Below are 25,847 nucleotides of genomic sequence, written 5' to 3'. Positions count from 1 at the left end.
GCTTCTTTTAACGTTCAACAACTTTTGACGTTTACTAAACTATGCGGTGCTGAATTACTGTCGCTTACTTCATAACCTCAACCCAACCCTGTCCATGGCTGACAGTAAACAAAATTCGTTTCTAAGGGATTTATTGCTTTTCAAATGTTTTATTGATTCAATTTGAGCAACAGTAATAGTGTCCTGAAAAAAAGCATACAGGGATATTTAGAAAGGGTGAAATGTTGATAAACAGTGAATTACTATGTAAATGCCTTCAGAGCTTGGATCGAAGGGAACGGCAGCGTGCGCTTAACGATCTCCTAGAATTTGCTGTTTCCCCGGAAAATAAACAAGAAGATGTCATTCAGATTTACGATGAGACTTACCTGTACATTCTAAAATGTTATTCCGACAAGTACGAGAGTTGTCGCGAGCTAGCATCGAGTGTGGTCACCGAGTTCTTCAGACGCCTTCCAAAGAATGATTACTACTTGCAGTATATTGTCTCAACATTACACAGCCGCATCGGACAAAAGGAGCTTATCGAAGAGAGTGAGGAAATACGTTTACTACTCCTCACCCAATTGGATTCTTTGATTGATAAGTTTCGTGCCGAGAAGCCCGAAAAGGATTCTGACTATTTGCTAAAATGCTACGATGAAATCGTAGACATTCTCCTGAAGGAGCTGCGAGACAACTACCCTTCGGCGCAAAGAGCTGCGTGTAGCTGCATTCGAACGCTAGCAGAAGCAACTCCATCGTTCCATTTCCGTGCAGAAGCTTTAGTCAAACCATTGTTGCCTTTGTTGCATCACAAACACTCTATGAATCGCGTCAATGCAATCGACACCCTGGGAATAATCGCGCTGCACATATTAACCAATGGCGATTGCATTACACAGATAATCACTGAAATTTCGCCTTTACTGATGGATTCCATGCCTCTAGTAAGGAAGGAATGCGGTAAAACGGGATGCCGTTTGATAATGGAGCTAAGAGATCGATACTCGTACTTTCCTAGACTATTGCCTTTGATATTATGCTGGTGGGTTGTATTCAACATTTTATCATATCCACTAATGTTAAGTCAAAACCCTTCCTTTGCAGCCTAAACGATGACACGCCAGACGTTCGCGACTACATTCAGAATCTATGGGTTAAGTGCGGCCAACAATATTATGAAGAGAACGAGAATGAACTTAGCAAAAAGGAAATAGTGGATGATATGCCACTTCGTTACCCTGATGATATCAAACGACCAAGTCTGGGGTGTCGAGCCCTTGTACAGAGGAGTCTTAAGATTATTCAACTCGTTTTAAGGGAGACGACGGATTGGAAGGAAGAAGTGAGATTGCATTCGCTGAAGCTTTTGTGGCAAATTATTCTTCATGCCGAAGTGATGACCGCAGTACATGTTTTGGATATATTTCCGGTAGTTGCTAAAGCCTGTGCGGATCCTGATAAAAAGGTGGAGAAAGAGGTAAATTCGAAGAAGTTTCTTTTTTATTCGGTACCATACATTTAAATTATTGAGTTCTACTATTCTGTAATATCCGCATATAGGTAGGTAGGTAAAGGTGTCATTGGACATTGCAGCCAAATCTACCTTACGAAAGAAACTGCTCTAGGCTTGTCAACGAATGGCATTGTTAGCGTATTTTCCTGTATGTTGCATGGTTTCGACGGAAGCTATGCAGGTATTTTTGTGTTCTTTTTCTGGATCTTGAGGTAGTCCGTGATCCCACGGCCTACAGGTTCAGGAGAAGCGTACCTTTGCTGAAAACAGATTTATTTAGTAATAACCAGGCGGAGGGGTCAAAGCATGAGAGTGTTGCATCTATCTACTTGACAGAGTAGATGGAACGAATGTGGAGAAGGTTGGGTAAGAACGTAAAAATGAGTGTCTGCCAGAGGGAGCTCTTAACGTGGATTTTAGGCTCGAAATGCATGGTAACTTGAATGAATTTCTCTTCTAACGGAACCTTCATGTCATCTGTGTCTGTCTAGCCGACATGGGCGTTCATGATGACTTACATGGAGTGGCCCAACTATGATTGTGTCTGAAGAGGACCGCGGGGGGGGCTTCATGTCGCTGAGGTAGCGAAGATCGCGTTGATCAGCAAAGGCAAAGGAGATTCTGAGCTGCTCTTTACATACAGATTACTCCGCATGCTTTGTTTGGGGTAGGTTAGGTGGATGCAATCACACACAGTGTTGGACTCCCGGTGCGGTACGTCGTCAGACTACCAACTAAACACCTCCCTATCGTTAGAGAGCTAGTTTGGAACCGTTTGCCATATTACTTCGGGTTAGTCCTCGAACTCTCCCGCCTTGCGGAGCCGTCAAATCAGGGAATTCCTTTCACCAACGGGAGGGAAAAGGAGGAAGGGAACTGTCGGTTCAAGGAACCCCCTGCCATCCGGTCGAACTCTTTCTTCGTAGCAACGAGAAGGACCCGAAAGTAATGGGCAACACGGCTCCACCTGTCAGCACTCCTCAGCATCTTTTCGACAATGTTGTCTGGAAAGAGATCTCCTGTGTTTAAATATAGCTGCTGACGAATCCCATCCCACCTTCCACAAGAAAAAAAGTGTGATGGGCGTCATCTACAACTCGATTGCAAAACACACAATCCGGAGATCGTGCTTTTCCAATCCTGTGCAGGTAAGACTGAAAACCTCCATGCCTTCTTAAAAATTGGGTAAGGAAATAGTCAGTCTCACCATGCTTCCGATTCAGTCACGCACCTAAGTTGCCAATGAACCGGGCAGTTCATCTGCCTCTAGTTTCATTTTGCCAAGGGAGTTGCCACTCCTCTAGAGTGCACTACCGTTCTTCACGAGTAACAACTTCCCTTGCGCTTGTATATGGCTTGACGCTCCTTAGCAAGAAAGGCAACGGGGATCTCTCCCGCCATCATCACGGCCGGTTCAGAAACAATGCGGTACGCAGACGCCACCCGCAAGCTCCCCGTCTCCGTACTTGCGCGAGACGCTTACGATATACTTCCTCACCAAGAGGGTCAGCTCATACCTCTGCGCCGTAGAGCAGGAGAGATTGCGTTGAACTCATCAGGAGACGTCGCCTGCTAGGCGTAGGACCCCCAATATTTGCCATTAGCTTACTTGACGCCGAAATTCCAGCTGCAACCTTGTTCGTTGCTGCTTTGATTTGCTCAAAAAAGATCATTTTTGATTCAACAGTCAGCCCGAGGTACTTTACCGCTCGTTTTGACTCGATTATCGACTCGTCGAACGATATGGGTCGGAATTCTCTTTTTAGCCAGGATGACTACTTCAGTTTTTTTCCAGTGCAAGGTTGAAACCATGGGTAGTCATCCATCAGCTTACCCATCGCATCAATATGCCGAGTCTTTCCACCTGTTCGACAGTGCGTCCAGCAACAAGCACCGCTACATAATCTGCATAACCGACCAAGCGCGACTCTTCTGCCATGTCGAGTTTAAATACACTATCATAGGCGTTTCAGGGGTCCGGCCCTAGGATCCCTGTGCTACCCCCGACGTGACCTTCAGCCTCCTCTGACCCTCTAGTGTTTCATAGAGCAGGGATTAGTTCCTCAGATAGTCCCTCAATATCCGTAAGAGATATTTCGTCACATGGAAAGTATTATCAAGTGCCTAGAATGTCTTCCCATCTTACTGAATTAAAGACGTCAAACGTTACGAGGAGCACCACCCGTCGAGTTCGGCGGCTATGTGCCTCCGCTCGTTGAACGGCATCCACGACTTGCATGACAGCATCAACTGTGGATCTCCCTGTTCTAAAACCAAGCCACCTGCCATCGAGCAGAGAAAGTGCCCTCTTTCAGGCAAGCAGTTAATGCACCAAGCAGTAGTTCTGGTCGGTGTTGGAATACCACTTTGTATACCTCTGCTGGAATACCATCGGTTTCTGGCGCCTTCTTGGTTTTCATAGAGAGGACTGCCTGTTCCAACTCTATTATAGAGAAAGGTGGACAGTCCTCTGCGCTCTCCACGCCGACGTCATCATCCCATACGGGGTGCGCAGGGAATAGTGCCCTTACAATGCGGTCTATCTGCTCGGCCTTAAGCGAACAGGGTTTCCGCAGAGCACCGATTTTTGGGGTACCAGTTTGTAACCCAGTCCCCACGGGTCCTCATTCATCTCGTCGACCAGATCCTACCAGCAGCGAGCTTTGATCTTGTTTATTACACTGCGGAATCTCCTTTTGGTTGATCTGTACTCCGTCATTATGGTACGTGCCTCCTCACGGTCGCTTAGACGTTATGTTAAGCGGCGGAGCCTGTGAAACTCCTTCCGGAGCTCTGCGATTTCCACTGTACACCAATACATCCTGGTCATGAAAACTCTGCAGGCCGTTATCAGGTTTATAATTGAATTTACGGCAGTGTCGGCTACAGCGCCAGGAGTCTTCCAGAACTCTCCACCCGTCCACCAGTGATTCCGACGCGAAGGTTACCTCTGGAATGCTTCCCTTACAGCCCAGGCGCCGTAACGTTGGGGTGGATCTAGTGTTAAGAACTACCAGTCCTGTTCTCGCTGCCATTTCCAGAATTCGTTTCAATATGGAGTCTATGTGAGGCATGCCCAATTGAAGTAGCCTAGCATTGAAGTCACCCCCGACCAGGATCCGGCCATCTGTGCCTAAGATAGCGTCCTCCAAAGCATCAAGGCTGCGTGGAAAGTCTGGTATCATCTCATTTGGCGTAAGATAGACACTAAAAAACGTTATCGCTGAACACCGAATCCAGACAAAGCCGTCCCCTCGGCCTTGGATAAGGACCCTAATCAGGGTGCCGCCCCGAACCCAGATGACAGCGGTACGTGATATATCAGGTTGCCATGAAACTGGGTACCGGCCCGAGCCCGCAGTGTGCGCAACGTTCTCATCAGTCGCGCCACGGTCCCTGCATAGGACGCAGATTTCCTTTTCATTGCAGGTTTTCGCTTTATGGCTTGCCAGGAACGGGTATACCCTCGGGGACAAAGCCCCTACTCCAATTGCCTAAGGCCTAACCTACGATCAGCTGATCCCGGAACACACGGACGGATCAGCGCTCACTCGGGGCAACGCGGTCTACTAATACCGGTTCAATGCACACTACCCGACCAGGGTCCCGAAGGGGCTGGCTCCTGGTACACACCACAACTACCACCTGGGCAGAGCTAGGCTCACATCACCCCATCGACGTCGACAAGGATTTTTCGACGGCTCCAGGGACTCCCAGTGTGTCCCGGCGTGTATCGGTCACTAGCAGTTCGCTCTTCACCGAGAAACTTTCTCGAGGCTACTACCTAGGACGCAGGTGTTATGCCAGGGGGGGTCAGAACTACTTGCTCGGGCCACCTCGGGGACGCCACTCCCCGTATCGTAAGCGACTCTTTAAGGGTCGTTGACGACCCCTCTTAATGTCTGGCCAAACCAGGAAAGTGTTCGAAAAGCTCATCAGGATTAGATTCGCTTTTAGAGCGGGAATATCCACAATGGATACTATCATAGAGGACGGTGGAAGTAGTTCAAAGAGCTGAGGCGAACAGTTGTCGATCTCGATGGCTAGTGCTATCCGTGGTAAGATGTGCAAACATACTAGACGCACTAGAAAGTAATTCCCATCTGGTGGGTTACCTCTTGTGGATATTAAATGATTGTCTCAGTGATCGCTTCCTACGCTATGAAACGCTGCAGAATCAAAGAAGGGTAGAAATCACTTCGGAGATAACAAAGGAAACCATCCTAGGGCTGTGCAAGGTGCAAGAACCTGGTGGATCACGTAGAGGATGTTGCAACATTTGCTACCGGGTGCATAGTTGGGATAGTGATGCTGCTACTAGTAGTGGCAATCGATGTAGTTCCTCTATCGTACTGTCTCAGGCTGTAATAGTGATAGCGGAGATGAATGATGAAGATGAACACAAACGCTAAAGGCAACATACCTTGTATGAGTGGCTACTTTCTTGGGAAAGCTAGTCAAGAAGTAGATGGGCTGTGCGGTTCATCGGAAACTTCGGTATGTAGTTGAACTTAAAACATTGTGAGATTGATTATTTCCTTTCACGGTTGGAATGGAGATTTTCAATCTTAACTGCACAAGATTGAAAAGGCAAGGACTTTACTGACAAAAAAAGGGAAGCTTAGGAGAACCAACAAGTCTGTGAACTCGAAAAGTACAGGAAGCAAACCTACGAGGTGCGGAAATTTTACCAACAAGTTAGCAGGATGAAGCACTATACGCCTCGATGCTCATCCTGCCGGGACATAGAGGGGAAATCTGATTTCTGACCGTGTGTGCATATTGGAGTGATGGGTTGAGTATTTTGATGAACTGTTCAAGAACCAAAATATCGAGTAGTCAGAAGTCCCACCAACTGAAGACGACGAACAAATGCTGGCATCACCAAGTGTAAAAGAAACAGTCTACCGATCAACAGAGACTTCAATCGCTTATAACAATAAGCAAAATCTTGTAAGACAAACCTTCGGACTTAGAATAGACCTCTCGGCTGCACCATACGTTGTTTCTTTTACACGCCATCACTTCTTTTAAATATAAGGTAACGATTACGATAAGACTAAAGATGCTATTAAATATCTCTGGACTTCAAAAATGTGTTTTACTGTCAGCCCATCTGAGGATATGCAATGCATTTCGGATGTTCAGTGCTGGAAGTAAGACTACACGTCTCGGAAAGTGGTTTCTCGAATAAGTATGTTTTACGCTAGTAGAAACATGATTCAAAACAATGCAACCCTGATCCATGATTCGATGATTTCCTCTAAGAAATCACTCGCCGATATAGATTGAATTACATGTGCAAATTACCAATAGCCAAAGTGACTTTTTTCATCCAGGTCTTTATATCTAAATATCCATCTATTATTCTAGGCTTTGAAATGCGCAGAACTTATGGGCATGCTCATGATATACAAAGAATGGTTCAGTAGTTGCTTAGGAACTCTGGGAGACAACCCAAAACTTGGCTACCTAAAAGCTTTCCATTCCATGTTCTCCGCCGCTACTAGATGCAGTTGCAGAGAGGATGTCCAAGAAATAGCTAGAATTCTGCATCAACGTGATTTCTCGCATAGCTTGAACGTGAGTAATATTTTTATAATTAAAGGGATTTTTATTTTGATAAAGGTTTGCCTTCTTCATAGCCTGAATATCAAATGTATCTTCTTAAATTTGTGGACGTACTCATCGATGCCCAAGAAAAAACAGAATCAATATCAGAAGCAATGGAAAACCTTTCATTTGCCGATATTGAAGACAAAACTGAACAGTATTTATATCATATTGCAATAAAAGTTGCAGCGATCTCATACGACAGTGATATCGAGAGTTTGAAAAGCTTCGGTCGAGAAATACTGCTTAAACTTGGGAAAAATGACGAAAAAGTTGTAATGAAATTGCATGAGAAATACTTGAATTCGGTGCTAGAAACTTTTGATTGCCTGGATGCCGACAACGATGGAAATTCGGAACCTATTTTGCTTCTACACGGTGTGATTTGCCTTTGTGGATTTCAACATGATTATCTTGACAATTTGAAGAAATTAATTCTGATTGTGTGGAATCACGGATCAAGCGACGCAAAGGTGAAGATTCTCAGCGCAATTTCAATTGGAATGATGTCGTGGGATAAAACTATCAACACAGATTTAGAAACTAGTTCGGGATTATTGCGAAACTTCGTTGAAGAAGTTATTCAACCACATTTAGTGTGGAAAGCAGGGGCAAGCGCAGAAGGGTTACGAACCCTGGCAACAGCGACGTTATGTTCAATGGCGCAGGGCGCACAGAAAGAAGTAGTTTTTGGAATTTATAAATTGATTTATTGTTGAAAAGATAGTAATGAGATATTTCCTAGGTACCAGCGATTCTAGCGGAATTAGCTAAAACGTTTCGGGAACTTGTGGAAGACAACTGTGCAGCAACTCGCGTGTATGCTCTTCGCAGTCTCATGAATATAGGTCCCATCGCTCTAGAGGATCTGCGAGCTTTGGGATATGGTATAGGATTTTCAGTATGTCCATCCAGGCTCCACCCAACCCTTACTTATTTTTCAGCTGTTATTCAACGTCTTGATGACCCTAGTGTTGAGGTTAGAGACTGGGCCGCGCGATCTATAACGAAGATATGTGTGAATGAGAATGTTATGGAGAAGACGGGCCAGAATAGTGTTAATGCTTATATGACGGATATATTTTCGAGTTTGTTTTTGCATTTTGAAGGCCCGGAACTAAAGCTGCGGAATACTATCAAAAGTATTATCAAAATTTGCTAGGAATTTTGGCTTAATCGGATTCACGTACATATATCTTTTAGGTTCATTGGTAATCCTGGGAAAAGCACACAGTGAGGTCTTCGTAGAGGCTTATAATAAGGCGTATGCTATTGCCGGTGCGAGTATCAAGGAAGAATTGAAAGAAATAAAAATGTTAGTTGTTCCATGAGTTTTTAATAAAGGTATTTCCTCGGAAGCTTTATTCGGTAGTATTAGTATTAGACCATAAGCCAAAAAAAGATTGAAACCCCAATCTGTTTATTGAAAGTATTGGAAGTTTTCTTTCAAAGAACCTCAAGAAGTACGGCATAAAGGTTTCTCATTACGAATACTTTCATTACCTCCACCGCATCGCACACAGAAGCTGAACGCTTCGGGCATGAAAGGTTTTAGGTGTTTCTTATATGTCTAAGAGTATTTGAGTAGGTAACTCGTAATACATGTATATGCATTTAGTATGCCTGATTTTTCACTGTATCAATATAACGCCGATATTGATTGTCTAGGGTAATAGTAAATTTTGACTTTGAGACTTGACATATATTGGTTAGTAATATGTAGTAAGATTTCCACCAAACTTGCCCATATCATTCTTTTCATAATTTCACACAATTTCATAATATTTGCTGCTTTGAAGAATTGCATCTTTAAGTGTTCCATAGATTATGTCGTGATGTTTCACCACGAAGAAAGGAATGGGGGCAATAATGACAACTTAATATAGTACAATTAACTTTATTAAACCAATATCGCCGTCGAGGGTATTTTGAGGCCTAGGTATCATATAGAGGTCTCTTTGTGATTTTGTCCAGATTTTCTATTCTGTTCTGCTTATGAAAATAGCTCCCTCAAATAAGTTATCATGTTCTAGCCCCCGGGTTTCCCACCTTTACAACTTGTGCCAAAACTACTTTGGGAAGTAGTTATCTTTCATTTGATACCCCACATGCCTATATTTGATGAAAAAACGCCTCCCTTTTGCATGTATAGGACTTCCTTCCCCCTTAAACTCAACACAGAATAATGCTACTTTTACTTTTATACAAATCTTTAAAAATTGAAAATTAATCTGCCGGTTTTGCTGGCTTGATTGATTGATTTTACATTTTAGAATCAGATCACTGTATTAGCCGTCCTTGACTTTTATCACAAAACTGATGGGTACTGCTGCTTTCTTCTTTTCTACACTAGGTGCTTATCTGCTCTGGCAACAGAGTAACCGACAAGAGGTTTTAATCATTTCTTTACATATAACAGCAAACAGGACGATGGTGTAAATTATATCCAGGTCTTCACTTGTTGTGTTATGTTCAAACCAAAATTTGATGAAAATGAAATTTTTGTTTATGGATTGAAAAGAGTCGTGGGTCCGTATACACTTGATAACGAACCAGTCCAATAGACTCCACGCCTTATTTTCACTTATGACGAAAATCACTTCTATGATCCAATCTAACAAAACTTTCAACGGCTGTTTTTGAAAAAAAAAAATAATTTCAGGTTGTATGACGTTACAACTCGAGCCAGGAAACTGCAGTTGACTTACGCCATCGCTCCATCTTAGGCAGGGTCTACCTCGCCTTCTTTTTCTACCATAGATATTGCCCTTATAGACTTTCCGGGTGGGATCATCCTCATCCATACGGATTAAGTAACTCGCCCACCGTAACCTATTGAGCCGGATTTTATCCACAACCAGACGGTCATGGAATCGCTCATAGATTTCGTCGTTATACGGAATCGTCCATCCTCATCTAGGGGGCCAAAAATTCTTCGGAGGATTCTTCTTTCGAACGCGGCCAAGAGTTCGCAATTTTTCTTGCTAAGAACCCAAGTCTCCGAGGAATACATGAGGACTGGCAAGATCATTGTCTTGTATAGTAAGGGCTTTGCGTGTGGTGAGACGTTTCGAGCGGAACAGTTTTTGTAAGCTGAAATAGGCTCTGTCGTCTGCCAACAACCGTGCGTTGATTTCATCGTCGTAGCTGTTATCGGTTGTGATTTTCGACCCTAGGTAGAAGAAATTATGAACGGTCTCAAAGTTGTAGTCTCCTATCTTTGTTCTTCCTGTTTGACCAGTGCGGTTTGATGTTGTTGGTTGGTTTTTGGTGCTGACGTTGCGGAGTTAGTAGTCGTTCTTCCCATGATGTCGATATCATTAGCCTAGGCTAGTAGTTGAGTAGACTTAAAGAGGATCGTACCTCACGGATCACTTTATCGAGGGCCAGGTTAAAGAGGACGCATGATAAGGCACCCTCTGGTCGTAGACGTGATCTTGCTGCTTTTATCTGGCCTCGTACATTGGTCAGGGTCAGCCTAGCCAGTCTTATCAATTTCGTCGTTATACCGAATTCTTTCATAGCCGTGTACAGTTTTACCCTGGCTATGTTATAATAGGCGGCTTTAAAGTCGAGGCAACGCAAAGAGAAAATCTGATCTGTTGCTGATTTGCCTAGAGTGAAGCCTCTTTGGTATGGGCCAATAATGTTCTGGGCGTATGGGGCTATCCGGCCTAGCAAGATAATAATAATAATAATCGTTGGCGCAACAATTCATATTGGATCAAGGCCTTGAAGTGTGTTAGAGCACTTCATTCAAGACCGTAACGGTACACCACAGTACACTTTGGGAGGCAATGTGTTCAGCATTGCGCTCGCCCGAGATTATTACCCTGATTTGACTCAGGTACTCATTCACAGCTGAGTCGACTGGTGTCCGACATCCAGTCACGATAACAAATTCTTCTACCCCCAGCGAAATTTGACCTACGACCTTCCGCTACGACAGCTCAGCGCTCTAATCACTTGGGCCATCCGGACACCGGCTTAGCAAGATAACGGAGAATATCTTATAGATGGTACTCAGCAATGTGATACCTCTATAATTGCTGCACTGGGTGATATCTCCTTTTTTATGAATGAGACAGATAATGCCTCGTTGCCAATCGTCAGGCATTGATTCGTGTCCCATACCTTGAGCACAAGTTGATGAACCACTTGGTGTAACTGGTCGCCTCCATATTTAATCAATTCAGCTGTAATTCCATCGGGTCCTGGCGACTTACAATTTTTTAGCTGATGAATTGCATGGACTGTTTCTCCTATACTTGGTGGTGGCACTATTTGTCCGTCGCCTTCAGCTGGCGGGACCTCCAACTCGTCGATGTTCTGGTGGTTCAGTAGTTCATCAAAGTACTCAACCCATCGCTCCAATATGCCCATTCTGTCGGAAATCAGATTTCCCTCTTTATCTCGGCAGGTTGAGCATCGAGATGTGTAAGGCTTCATCCTGCTGACTTGTTAATAAAACTTGCGCGCCTGGTGCGGTTGCTCCCTGTACTTTTCGAGTTCATAGATTTGTTGGTTCTCCCAGGCTTCCTTTTGCCGTCTGTGAAACCGCTTCTCCGCTCGACGGAGTTCGTGATAAATCTCCGCGCGTGCCCGTGTTCTTTGAGAATGCAACATTACTCGGTATGCAGCATTCTTCCGTTCCGTTGCTAGCTTACATTCATCGTCAAACCAGCCGTTCCGATTCTTTTTGCGGCTGGGGCCAAGTATGCTTGTGGCCGTATCAATGATAACGTTCTTCAGGTGATTATGAAGATCATTCGTTGATGCTTCATCTCCAGGACATCTATTGACTGCGGTTATTGCTGCATCCATTTCCCTCTTATAGGTGTCGCGGAGGGCTGTGTTGTGGATGGCTTCAGTGTTAATTCCTCCCTGATTGTCAGAGGGGATTCTGGGTAGTGTTGTTATTCGAGCTCAGAGCACCATGCCAACGAGATAGTGATCCGAGTCTATATTGATAATAATAATCGTTGGCGCAACAATCCATATTGGATCAGGGCCTTGAAGTGTGTTAGAGCACTTCATTCAAAACCGTAACGGTACACTACAGTATACTGTAGAAGGCAATGTGGTCAGCATTGCGCTCGACCGAATTTATTACCCTGAATTGACTCAGGTACTCACTCACAGGTGAGTCGATTGGTATCCGACGTTAAATCACGATACAAATTTCACTGCCACCAGTGAGATTTGAACCGCGACCTTCCGTGCTCTAACTACTCAGCTATCCGGGCACGTCTATATTGGCCCCCCTAATTGTTCTGACATTCATCAAGGCTGAGAGATGGCGGCGTTCGATCAACAAGTGGTCAATTTGGTAGAAAGTGGTCCCGTCTGGAGAGGCCCATGTATGTTTGCGGACCGATTTCCACGCAAACCAGGTACTTCCAACAACCATTTCGTGTGAGACTGCTAATTGAATAATCCGCAGTTCGTTATCATTTGTATTTTGGTGTAAGCTATGGGAGCCAACGTATCGCCTGAATACGGGCTCCTTCCCTACTTGGCTGTTAAAACCCCTAAGTATGATTTTGATATCATATCTGGAACAGGCTTCAAGGGTTCGTTCTACTGCCTCGTAGAAGGTATCCTTCTCCGACTCTGCAGTCTCCTCTGTAGGGGCGTGAACATTAATGAGGCTTATATTTCTAAACTTGCCTCGCAAGCGCAGAGTGCATAGCCGTCCGCTTATGTTTTCAAAGCCAATAACAGCAGGTTTCATTTTTTGGCACTATAATATATGGTGCAGCGACTCTTCTCTAGGAAACCGCTCCCTGTTTAATGCATCTCCTGTAACGCTGTTACATCAGCCCTATTATGGGACATGGTATCAGCTAGCTGCTCAGCAGCTTCATCTCTGTACAGGGAGCGCACGTTCCATGAGAACATGCGCAAATCGTTATCCCCCCTTCCTCGTTGTGTAATCCGTCCAGTCCGAGGCTTCTGTTATGACTTCGTAACACGTTGTTTTCCGTGTAGGGTTGTCAGCCCTACCCAACCTCCAACCTGGAGGACCAATTGGTATCATTTTTCCCGCTTTTAGGCGCGGGAGATTCGCCTTCATCCTTCTGCAGCTTTTCGTTAAGAAAGAGCTCCCAGCGGTCACGGCGTGGAGGTGAAGATAGGGTTTAGTAGTAGAGCTGTTAGTGTTGGTTGAGCAGGCATTTCCTAGGTTTTATGCTTCATAGTGGGTACCAATCCACGTTTCGCGTTGGGACCTATACTACCCTTTGACCAACTCCAGCTCCATCGAAATATTTGTTTGTCGAGATCAGTTTTGTTGTGAGGCACAGGAAAACACCATCAGCTTAGAATAGTGTGTAGAGTGCTGAGGGTTGAATGGTTCACGTGACAGTATCCTTGATGATCCCCGACAAATGTATGGAGGGTTTAACAAGCTCAACTTCATCGACGGTTATTTAAACGATGCGAAAAAAACCCGAATGGTATAGGATAATTGTCGAGTCAGACGGTGATTTGCACATTATGCTGAACTACCTTTCATCTTCCTTATTGGAACGATGGTATTTTCTTGACAATCGGATAGAGTGATGGGTCTCAGTTCATAGCTTTCCAGAGCTTGACTGCGATGTCATTATGTCTGACGGCTATCTCCAATCCCATGCTATATGGCAGGGTACAATAAAGGGCTATTAAAACACAAAATATTCTCCTCCAAATTATTTACTACAAATATTCTAGTTCTCATCCTCTACCACATAGCCCGTTGTACCCCAGATAATTTATTGTAATCCGCTAAATGGCGCCAAGCAATTCGACTGAGTCGCCAACGATGAACAATTCCCCTTGGACGAGAAGTTATCGCGCAACGGTTATGTACTCGCACCAAGCAAGAATCTCTAGGCAAAGCGGCGATTTCTGCGTCAGCCATCTCTCGAAGCTCGATTGGAAGAATATCATTTTTTCGCAAAGAATTGATTCGCAGACGTTCCTTCGCATACTCGCCTACCATTTTCCGCCTTTTCACATCCCGAATCATTCGCCAGTCAGCATATTTCGTACGTACTTGTTGGAACTGAAATTATTAGTAGGAACATTTGTGTAATCACATATCTGGTGAAGAATAAATGCTTACTCCTCCAGCGAGCAATTGACTGGAACACGTAATTAAGTTAGGAATAGAAATCTTGTTCGCCAAAAATGCCATTTCGCTCCCCGGAGTCACCAATTGCCCTACACAAAGTGACGGTAACCTCAAACAGCTGTCATGTTACCATCGTAGGAGTATTCTCGTGCGTAATTTAATCTTTTCATTCAACAATCCTCCGTCCTCTGCAGTCCGCTGCGCAAATTTGTCATCATCGCTCATTCATGACAGCCAGGCTAACGTCATAATTGTCATATCGCATTGTGCATTCCACTTGCTTGAGTGCGGATTAGATTTTTCACATAAAACGTTAAAAGTTAGCGACATGCGGAGCTGATTAGAGTGAATTAAGTTTTGTTATTGTTCTGCCACGTATTTACGCCGTATAAAATGACTTTCACATTAACAGAAGAGTCGGTCCTGGACGCTTTTACCACTGATCAACGAATGGCGGAAAAGTGTGTTGAAGTATCTCAAGGTATTTCTGCTGGAAACCAGATTTATTTGGCACCTAAGATATCTCATGTGGTTTCAATTTTCAGATCTAGTTAATAAAAAGTACGACATTTCATCACTTGTCGAAATTTTGGGATTTGCACTAACCTCGAAGGAGGTGGAGTTGCGAGTGAATGGGACCAGATTCCTTTCACTCACTTTGGCTAAGCTGCCGCCAGACTACTTGTCCCCGGTGCAGTTGGACTTTATTGTAGCGTTCTATTGCGATCGACTCAAGGATCACCACAATGTGATTCCCGCGATTATCGACGGGTTGACGAGCTTAGTTCAAATGAAGAATCTGAGCGATGGATCCGTTACAAAAATAGTGACGAATTTCTTTCAACATGTTTCCTGTCAGAGCCAAAATCGTGAAGACAGAGAAAAAATATATAATTTGATCAAGTCAATAGTTGCAGACCATTCAGCAGGTTGGTTTCCATAGGATATAAGTGTAGAATTTGCCAAATATATTATGATATTTTGTTTCAGAACTCCTAGCCATGGGGGCGAACTTCATTTACAACGTTATCAATGCAATGGATTCTGAAAGAGATCCGCGAAATCTTGTCCTTTTGTTCGATTTCATGCCTACATTCATCAAGCAGTTTCCTCTACATCATTTAGCCGAGGAAATGTTCGAGACCTTTGCCTGCTACTTTCCAGTCGACTTCCATCCCATGAAAGACGATCCAAAGTCTATTTCACGCGACGCATTAGCCGAGAAACTGTCTTATTGTCTGGTAGCAAGTGACGACTTTGCTGAATGGGCAATTCCGTTGGCTCTAGAAAAGTTGGAGAGTGATTTAATTGTCGCTAAGTTAGATTCCTTGCGATTATTGGTATGTTTCGTTAATTCTTGTGAGAAAGCAGTTTTGATCCGGTTTTAATCAAATTGGGTTTAATTTCTAGTCTAGATGTGCCGAACGATTCAAACCAGAGTTGATGGAAGAGCACTTCGACGATATATGGACTCGGCTCAAGTCGGAAATTTTGCCTGGGAGCGGAAATAGTGAAATAGTAAGCGAAGGCTTTGTGACTTTGGACGCCATTCTTCTTAATGCAGCACAAAACCCCGATGTCAGTAAAAACGTTGAAACGAAAATCTTGAGTAACATAATTCCATACGTAAGCAATACAAACCACCACCTCTTTGCACCGGCATTCCGGATCGCTGACTGTTGCGTGAATAATAACACTGCCTTTGCGGGAGAGAAGATACTGGGCGCTGTAGCCGTACGCCTGCGGGAGGAAGGAATGTCTCTAGATGCAAAAATCAAACTCATTGCTAAGGCACAAACTATTTTGGAAATTTGTGCTTCGAAAGAAGCCTTTACCGGGATGGATCCTACGACTTTAGGGGAAATACAGAAAGACCTTTTAAATTCATTGCGGACAAGCGATCCAGATCTTATTAGTCTTGCGTGGTTGAATATTGAACACTCCATAGGCATTTTCTCCGAAATACAAAGGGACGAACTATATAGTCGTTTAGTAGACGCTTTGGCAAACTCCTCAAATAGAGTAGATTTGAGTGGAGTGCTCTCAAAGTACGCAACAACATTTGGTGACGAGGTAAACACAAAAGTAGTCAACGAAATCTGCAACAACTTTCCAAAGCTTTCGAAAAACAGTAAACGAAATGTTTATCTAAATTTCGTGGTGCTCGTTCAGAACCCTAAGTTTTCGGATCAAATTTTAAACCTCCTAACGAAACAAATTTTTGAAATTGAAAACAGAAAGGAGGTTGGCGTAGCACTTTCAGCACTACAAAAGCTGTTGGAATCGAATTTGGAATCGGCCCTTGTCAGCAAAATATGGAACAACTATAATATGTTGGATAATTTTAGAGAACTTATTCAAAGTGGGAGCCTTGACAAAGACGTTTTAACACAAATTTCGGTGGTAATCAGCCTATTTGTTCGTCAGCTGAGCGTGGAAGAGCAGCAAGCCGTCGTTGACAAATGCCTGCCACTAATGCAGCTCAACAATCCTTCAGATCTTTTCATTATGCACGGAATTTTGAGTCATGTTGATCAGAAAGTGTCAATAGGTTCCCACTTTAGTGCTTTAGTAACGAAATTAGTACATATGTGTTTGGAAATCGAGGACGAGACGGTTCGCCGTGTCGGGAATACGCTTGTATGCACATTGGTAAACAGAATAGAACGAACGGAAGAGAACAGTGCTGCAATCAAACAAATTATCAAGACCTTACGCGAGGAGATAAAGAAAGAGAAAAAATCTGCTGTTGAGACTTTGTCATGGGTTGCAAAAGGATTGATCGTAGGCGGTTTCGAGGAAGCCGGTGACATAATAGAGGATGTAAGTACATGAACAATGGTCTTGTTCTTATTTGTTTTATTGACTTGCATTTATTCTTCTAGATTTCTAAGCTCTTGGAGCATCCCACATTGTTTGAAGCTGCAGAACTAGCATTCGATGTCATCTCAGTAGAAGTTCCTGAACTAGATCTTCCAATGGTTAAGCTTTTATTCAAACAGAAAATATTCCACGTTGTGCTTCATAAGCTTTGGGATAAGCTGGTGAAGTTCGAAGAGAGTCATATTAATGCATTTGCTTTTGTGCTTGGCATGGCACCGCATCCTGTACTGAAAATGTATTTAGAAAAGGTAAATTAGCATACTTATTCCTCAGTTTTACTTAATGACGTGTCTTATATCGAAAATTGATACAAAGAGGATCCGTCGAAAACCAGCTTATCGTTTGTCAGTTAGTAGTTTTCCGAGTGAAAATTAAATATTGAAAAATTGGGTCGGGAAACTACGATTTAGATTCCTAAAATGATCACTTGCAAATTAAGTAGTTCTTAGAATTTTTTCACAATATCGGTTTTTAGATGGCCGAATTTAACTCAAATAAGAACAGCTTAAACGCACTATATATATAAGAAGGGGTAGGTAGGTAGGTATCAGTGACCGCTCCAAGGTGCCCAATTAGCGCTGTGGTGCGCCGTATTGATGCCACAAACTCCTAAGACCGTCATCATCGATCATCGTCGAGCCTTTACAATCCCCTGGACATTTGGTCCTTCGAGCCTTTACTGGCAAACGATCCCCGGACATTTAGCCAATCAAGTTTTTACTGGCGAATAATTCCGGGCATTCCGTCCGTAGAGTCCTTAAAATCAACTCTCCTTTTCTACTTCCACATCCACCCAAGTCTCCAGCTTCCCTAGTCGTCTCGCAGTAACAAACTAATGATGGCCGAGATACTGCTAGAGAAACAGGCAGACATCATTAAGGAGGTGGAAACGTTGAAGAAAAATTACCGAAAGGACGGTATAGGGCGTAAGACACCCGAATATTTCGAAAGGAAGATCGGAAGATTGGGGGGAACTGACGAATGAATACTACGTCATTCATCAGAAGCTGACCCGATTACTGGAAACAAAGGACCTCTATTTTACCATCCACCTAGAATCGGAGGCAAAATTAGCAGCGGTAAAAGCTTTTTCCCAGAAGGATCAGCAAAATATCACTGATCGTGCCACCGTAGAAATAGCGGGACCGACAGGCATCAACACAAGCGGTATGGCTAGGATAACTGGCGAACACGGCGACAATTCACAGGTGTACATACCTCAAGTGCTACCAAGGTTGCCACCCATACAGATTCCGGTATTCACAGGGCTCAGCAAAGAACGGAGCCAGTTCATGGACATTGCAAGGCGCCGCAAAGAAGGCGGTGTCACAACTGCTGTTAACCAGCAGCAACTATGAAGCTGCGCCAGCAATCCTAGAAAAACGGGTCGCGAATACCCGGCAAGCGGCAACGAAATACATGGACTCCATCCTCGACATGAAAAAGCTGGACTACAGTTCCGCAGTCAATACTATCGCCATGTATACCACAATTCGGAATTGTCTGGCTGGCCTCCGCAACGAACGAAACACTTCGCATCTTTGAGGAGAATACGGGGGATCTCAAAGATTTTCCCTCAGTGGACAAGCTCTGCCCTTTTTTGTTAAAGAGACATGAGCTTCTCGTAGCCATCAAACAACAGCCGACAGCACCAGAAATCGCAAAGAAAAAATCATTGACGACACTGTCGAAAGAGGGGTGTTCTTGCTGTAAAGGGGAACATTCTGTATTTGCGTGTGACACCTTCAAAGATGTCAATTGATAAACAGCATAAACTGTGTCGAAATTGTCTGTCACACGCCGCTCTGCAACAATTCTTTGGATCAGACAGTCCCTCGGAGGACATATCAGCAAATAACGAGCGCGTAATAATGTACCAAAGTTCTCTACCCTTCAAAGAGGATAAAAATATCACCCCACTAGGAAACTCCAGAAACAGGCCGTTTGCTTGCTTTAAGCAACTGGAGAGGCGCCTAGACAGGGATCCTCAGCTACACGAGGAATATCACAAGGCCATTAGCAAGTATATTGAGTTAGAGCATATGGAACAAGCAATTCCTTTCATTGGAGAGGATAAGGACGTCTATTACCTTCCCTATCATTCGGTTATGAAGCTAGAGAGCTCCACGACGAAAGTACGCCCGGTTTTTAATGCGTCAGCGAAGACAACGACCGGGGTAAGTCTAAATGGCAAGCTGTATACTGGACCTAAGCTGCAAGAAGATTTGACCCAGATCTTACTTAAATGGGGGAAATGGGAGTTCGCGATCTCAGCAGATATCGAAAAAATGTTCCGGATGATGAAAATGCAGCCCTGCCACAGAAATTTTCAGCGGGTTCTATACAGGCCTACCAGAGACGTAACGATTCAGGAATACGTACTCACGTAGACTCCAACTTCATACTTGTCGGTCAGAACATTACACCAGTTGGCGGAAGATGAGAAGGCAAGATATCCTGTAGCGGCAAAACACGTAAAATAGGATTTCTACGTGGATAACTTGCTAAGCGGTCCGGAATCAAGGAAAGCAGCAATGAACCTGATCAAGCAGATGATGGCGTTGTTAAGGTTAGGTGGATTCAATCTGCGAAAGTGGCCTTCCAACGATCCGAGCCTGTTAGACGGGATCCCAGAAGACGCCAAAGAGTCAGGTTTGTTCCAAATCATGCAGGAGTCCACAATTACAACACTAGGACTAATGTGGGACCCGACCATGGACCAAATACGATCCAGAGAAGAATTTAACGAAACGCCAGGTATTATCAAATATTGCTGGCATTTTCGATCCTCTGCAATGGCTGGCACCAGTGACCATAGCTACGAAGATTTTAATGCAGAAGATCTGGCCAACGGGAATCGAATGGGATGACCCCCCACTTTCTCATAGAAACCCTATGCATATCGGATTTCACTTGTGTGCTTCTGCTAGATTCACATTTTTTTCGTATATTGACCGGTTAGTAGCACAACTTGCCTATGGTCAGTCATGAGAAAGTTTTTTTATGCATGAGTTAAAATATTTTATGTGACTAATGATATTCTTCGTTAAATTTATTGATAGTTTTTTAATTACACGAATTACGAATTACACGAATTTAATTCTATTTGCTACATCTTAGCATGTCGGCTGTTAAGACAAATCTTAACACTATAAGAGTAATATTTATGGGAGAAAAGAAGACGAGGCAGACCCTGCCTGAGATGGAACGATGGTGTAGGCCAGGACGCCAGACAGCTTTTAGTGATATCGAATTGGGAGTGTGATATGAAATTGGGATGTCTGGAGTTCCTTATTAAGGCAGGTCTAGACCGGGTACCGGTTGTTGCGCCGTTGATGATGGCGAAAATCCGCGCTCTAATATGATATAAGGCATAATTTGTTTATCATCAAAGCTTAGATCAACAAGTTGCAAACTTTATTAATACAAACCAATAAGTTTTTTTTTTCGACTAACCCAATACTACAGTCACCCTGTTCCCAAAACGAAAACTGGAGATTATCTGAAGGATTGCCTTGCAATATACAAAGCCATCAATTGATCTGTATTAGAAATTTTTCATCACATCTTCCAGGTTGGCCCGATTATCTTCAAATGCATCGAATCAAAAAAAGCCAAAACTGTTCAAATTGGACTACGAATAATCAAACGTTTCCTGCAGGAGCAGAGTGATTATTTCAGAAGCCATTTCAATCACTTGATTCCCCAGCTCCTGAAACTGTCTTCCTATATAGACTCCATGGTATGTTTTTCCACTAGTTGGCTAAGTTTCGCAATTTCCAAGATTTTATCTAATCCGTACTTGCAGGTCATACGAATAAGTGCGCTTGAATGCCTTGAAGTAATTTGTAAGTATCCCGTTTTTGTCGTGCAACCGTACAAAGTAGATGTAATTTTGGAGTTAGCCAGCCCATTGGATGACAAGAAGCGGTTAGTTCGTAACGCTGCTGTAAAGACACGAAATGCATGGTTTCTTATAGGAACAGACACGTCTAAAGATAATAAGTAGTGATTAGACAGAACTGAATAGAGGTAGGAACTTGTGTAAAATCAGGCAACGAAATCATCAAATATATGCTGCTTACAGAAAATGTGTAAATCATTTATTTCCCAAAACTGCAGGGGAATGCGTAACTTTTAATAAATGTTTGATCCGAATATGTATGAAGCCGATTTTTTTTCCCATTTCGAAAGCTAGTTGGAACATAAGAAATCACGCTGAATGGAAAAGAACGGAAGAATAAAAAAGCGACAAAATCTGCGTGATTATTAAAGAAAGTCTGTTGTCTGATCGTGTAGGAATAATGGAACAGAATTCTCGCACAATATCCCTATTCAATTTCTTCTCAGTTCATCTCATGGAAGATACTGCTCTGGCGTCTTCTGGAAAAAGTCTTTAACCGCATTCCACTTTAACGGTCAATCAAAACGCTGAAAAACAGTCGTTGCCGTGAATGTGGGCATTGTGATCGTCTAACAGAATGCGTTCCTAGTTGTCTGCTTTACCATTTTCCTTTTAGCATGGAATTTCCATTAGCCCTTTTGTCTCAAGTCCCTAGTTCTTCTCCCTATCTGAGCCCATTATTAAATATTCTTTTTTTTTAAACATTTTATTAATAAATTCTAATTTTTCTCCGTTTATTACCGCCTAAGTCAATTAATTCTCACGCTTCTATAAATGGGAATGTTTTTTTTTATTTCATGCTTTGTGCTGTTAGGCGTGTGGGCAATCAAATGAACGGTATGTCTGGGTTGGACTAATTGATGAAAACCGTAATGAGATATTTTTATTGGAATGACTAAAGTAAAGTGTAGTTAGTTAGTTTAGTTTACTGGGGGGAGCCGCAGCTCCGAACACTCAAGCCATTGTACTATCCTCGTAAATCGCCTATTCAATGGCTTCCCGCCTATGGTTTTCGCAGACTTTAGCGAATCTGAGAACATTCTCCAGAGGTAGAGAATGTGCAAATTCTTCATTTAAGAAAACCTTACCAAGATGTCTTCGTCTGAGATCTAAGGAGGCTGGGCATCTGGATAAAAAGTGCAGAGCCGTTTCCTCCTCCTCCTCACATTAGCTGCACATAGCCGAAATTACCACCCCAATCTTTTCCATATGGTAGTTTAAGGAGCAGTATCCGGCCACAAGCCCTACTAGGATTTTCATGTCCCACTTTTTAAGGGACAACAAAAATGACGCTCTGGGGACCCCAGGATCTTTCACAGGATTTTCGCCTGCCGATAAGAGTTCAAATTTCTCCATTCGGCTGCGTGAATCCTTGCAATTTCACCAGGATTCCAAAAGCTGGTACTGATCCCACCATTGTGGATCCAGACCCTCAGCGAGCCCGTCTGTCACCCTCCTCGTTACTAACGATATTTGAGTGCCCCGGCACCCATATCCAGGAATGTTTCGTTCAGTCGGCTAAGTTTCAGCAGCATCCAATGACAACTCCACAGCAACTGGCTTGATATGTCGTTGCTGTTTAGTGCTGATAATGCCGCCTGACTGTCGCAACAGATTCGAATCGTGCGGTCCCTCCATTTTTGTCGCAGACATTCTTATCCTGCCAATGAAATGGCATATATCTCCGCCTGGAATAGGGTCGTCATTTTTCCGAGGGGTCGGGCCAGTTTCATAATCAGATTCCCCCCGAAAACCCCTGTGCTCCATCCGGCCACCATGATCGATCCGTCGGTGAAGATTATTATGTCTGTAATCTGAAAAGACTCATGACCATTTATCGACTATTCTTCTCTTTTGGTGATGACGACAGTGTATGTCTTTTCAAAGACGAATCTGGAAACCATATGATCGGCCGACATCAGAGCTACCCAATGTTTGTCAAGGACTTCCCAGATAAACGCATGATTGTATGATTGGCCGCCTTTCCACGCTCCAATGGTATCGAGTCTATATCCGTCGTTGGCTGCTTTCCGTTTCAAGTTCAAGTGAATAGGGGGGGGGGGGGGGGGGGGGGGAAGGATTCAGGATAACTTCAAGTGTCGCAGTCAGCGTAGTACTTATTTCTCCAGTAATACTTAGACAACCGAGCCTCTGAATCTGCGTCAGCAGCTTCTTGCTGTTAGCGAAGTTCAGTCTCGGCCACCAGACGATGGATGCATACATCAAAATGGGTTTTATTATGGATGTATACATCCAATGTATCCGTTTTTGTAAAAGTCCCTAGGTCTTACCTATCGTATTCCTACAGCACTAGACCAATCTACAGGATTTCTGATATTGTTCCTGGATATGTGCTTCCACATTCACTTGGAGTCAAGATGTACCTGACGTTTTTAGTGAACATAACTAGTCGAGGCCCGAAGATTTGTTATTGTTGGACCGGGAGATTGCAAATTCGATTTCTTCTAGGGAGGTAAAGAAGGAGGCGAACGGGCCTATATCAATATCAGCCGGGTAGCTGCGGGAAAAGGGGCAAAAGTAAGGCCCTTCCAAGCTCAACCTTTTATCGTTGACAGTAGTGGCAACCACCGAGTTCCAGATGGAGTCCACTGGCGATTTGGCTTTGAATAAGTGGCTGAAATAGTCTACGCAAACGGATATTTTTTCCTCAGGGTAGTGACACTGGAGGTTACCTATTTTTATCGGCATGTGGTTGACGTTAAGAGAAGATTTTTTTCTTCCAGCCAATCGATTAATTATTGAGAAAACTTGCAGGCCAACTTTGAGAGGTTTCGTTTAACATGCTTTCAGTTCGGACCGAATAGCTCCATTGATTTTGCTGGATAGGTCTTTGATGATCTCGGAGAGGGGACGATAGTCAGCGTTGCATTTGATGGGTAACCGGTGAAATAATCGCTTTCTGCCCTGCAGTAGTCTGTTTCTATCGGGAGGGTTGAGGGGGAAAGGCGCCTGTATTTGTAGTAACCAGGTTCTTTAACTGGAGTTGTTTTTCATTTGTAGTTTCGAAAGCAGAATTAACTAGATCAACATTAGTGTGGATGCCCGATTTGTCCAGGGGAAGACCCAGTGCACTGGCTAAGTCGCGTTGAAAATCGTCCCAGTTTGCTAGATTGAAGGATCTGCATTTATACGGATGGTAGAGTGAAGGGAGAATTTGCTGCAGATGCAGAGAGAGGCTGAGGGCATGATGATCGGAGTGGACTGCCAAAGAAAAACAGCTAGTGACACATGCTGAGAGATTGGACGAGATTATAAAGCTATCTAGGAAAGAAGACCCACGAGGAAAAGATGGCACTCCCGCGTTAATGATGTCCGCACCAAGGAATAGGCCTGACTGAAACCAATTGAAGAACACTTTGCTGTTTTCGTTGTTAACTGAGTCACCCCAAGATACGTGCCTCGCGTTGAGGTCACCACCGAGGATGAAGGCATCGAAACTAGTCACGATTTCCCAGAGTTCGGCCAGAATGGGAGTGAGGCGACGATCTGTGCCGCCCGGGAAGTAGAAAAAGCCGAGTAGAACTCGGAGGACGCCTCCACCCCTAACAGGAAGTCTGACTACTGCTAACAGGCAGTTTGATGCCAGTGCAGCCGATGGGATTCTATTTGTCCTAAGTCCCGCTTTGAGTAGTATGGCTGCGGCTCTGCCCGCATCGTTGCGGAAAGTAATGTAACCGGGCGCATATAGTTTTACGTTGGCGGCTTCCCCCAGTTTGGTTTCGTTTAGGAGATCGAGGTTAGGATCGGAATCTTGGAGGAGCTTGTAGAGAGCGTTTGTCGTTAGAAATGAGCGAATTAGTGGTGAGTGTGAGAACTTTCATTTCGGATGTTTAACAATTTGAAGAGTCATTGTAAGTACGCTTCGGGTTTGTCTTCAGGGGGGAGACGGAGAAAGTTGTGATAGAAGTCAGAGATTGTGTTCTACAGAGAGGAGTATGACATTTGAATAGGGGCCTGGCTTCCACGAAGAAGTCCCTGGGAATGGAAGAATGTGGGAGCGATAAAGAGCTAAGGGTTTCGGGTCTAGCTTGACCCCTGGCCACTGTGGTGAAAGACGGGGTCAGTAAGGGAGGGGCGGTCCAGTTGACATGAGGTAGAGTGCTAGGCTGAGAGGCACGAACAGACGAGGGTTTGTCAAGGTTGGGGAAAAACGAAGCGGATCGGGAGTGCTGGATGCTTTTGGCTGTCCCTGCCCTAGATTGATTCCAGCCTACGGGGGCACTTAGAGAAGTTGGCAGGGTGACTTAATTTGCATATTTGAGGGGGTTCGCCGACTCCTTTTCGGCGTTGTCTTCTATATTCGAAGGAGGACAGTCCCTGGAGGCGTGTGGGCTCACGCGCTTCACGCATCTGGGGTCGTATCCGTAGTTTGAGGATACGTGGCCAAATTGTTGGCAATCGGAACATTGGGAGACGTCCCCTTTTCTGGGTTTCTCCCAGCTAATCCGCTGATAAAGTAGGTTATTTTGTTTAGTGACTAAGTTGGCATCTGCCTCAGAGTTGAGAGTTACACGGAGGAGCCTAGTTACGCGGACAGGAATAATCTGCGTTAACTCCTTAATTTCGGGAGCCACGTCGTCGGGAGTGAATTCATGGGGGAGGATTTTTCTAAGGATGAGGGTTGGCTCCCTCTCCTCTTTCAGCGTGAAGGAATAGCCCTCCACTTTGGTGATCTTGATTAGGTGGATTAATATCTTATGGGACGAGTGAACCGAACTTTGAGCCTGTCGGTAGGTTGGTAATTTCAAATTTGGCAGTTTTGTCAATGTTCTTGATGACAAGGCTTAGTGCCCTAGTAGTCAATCCATACA

At 44.0% G+C, this 25,847-nt stretch overlaps 3 protein-coding genes across 3 annotated transcripts; 2 read left to right on the top strand and 1 right to left on the bottom strand.

The window, feature by feature from the left end:
* Positions 1-87: 87 nt before the first annotated feature.
* LOC119659911 (dynein assembly factor 5, axonemal) lies at positions 88-8,475 on the top strand. The gene is made up of 7 exons (XM_038068235.1): positions 88-1,027; positions 1,090-1,462; positions 6,872-7,081; positions 7,144-7,794; positions 7,857-7,998; positions 8,056-8,253; positions 8,315-8,475. Exons 1-7 carry the CDS (start codon positions 222-224, stop codon positions 8,440-8,442), a joined length of 2,508 nt encoding a protein of 835 aa, XP_037924163.1. The 5' UTR covers positions 88-221; the 3' UTR covers positions 8,443-8,475.
* Positions 8,476-13,791: 5,316 nt separating this feature from the next.
* On the bottom strand, positions 13,792-14,380 carry LOC119659371 (28S ribosomal protein S14, mitochondrial). The gene is made up of 2 exons (XM_038067427.1): positions 14,220-14,380; positions 13,792-14,159 (listed from the first exon to the last, which is right to left on the bottom strand). The coding sequence occupies exons 1-2, from the start codon at positions 14,289-14,291 to the stop codon at positions 13,836-13,838; spliced, it is 396 nt and encodes a 131-aa protein (XP_037923355.1). The 5' UTR covers positions 14,292-14,380; the 3' UTR covers positions 13,792-13,835.
* Positions 14,381-14,435: 55 nt separating this feature from the next.
* LOC119659370 (MMS19 nucleotide excision repair protein homolog) lies at positions 14,436-21,202 on the top strand. The gene is made up of 7 exons (XM_038067425.1): positions 14,436-14,709; positions 14,774-15,157; positions 15,219-15,568; positions 15,639-17,051; positions 17,114-17,359; positions 20,686-20,853; positions 20,920-21,202. Exons 1-7 carry the CDS (start codon positions 14,622-14,624, stop codon positions 21,118-21,120), a joined length of 2,850 nt encoding a protein of 949 aa, XP_037923353.1. The 5' UTR covers positions 14,436-14,621; the 3' UTR covers positions 21,121-21,202.
* The last annotated feature ends 4,645 nt before the right edge of the window (positions 21,203-25,847 follow it).

This window comes from Hermetia illucens, chromosome 6 (assembly GCF_905115235.1).
Source record: "Hermetia illucens chromosome 6, iHerIll2.2.curated.20191125, whole genome shotgun sequence".
Classification (NCBI taxonomy): Eukaryota; Metazoa; Arthropoda; class Insecta; order Diptera; family Stratiomyidae; genus Hermetia; species Hermetia illucens.
The sequence above is the reverse complement of the archived record's forward strand: the minus strand, read 5'-3'. Positions and strand labels throughout refer to the sequence as shown.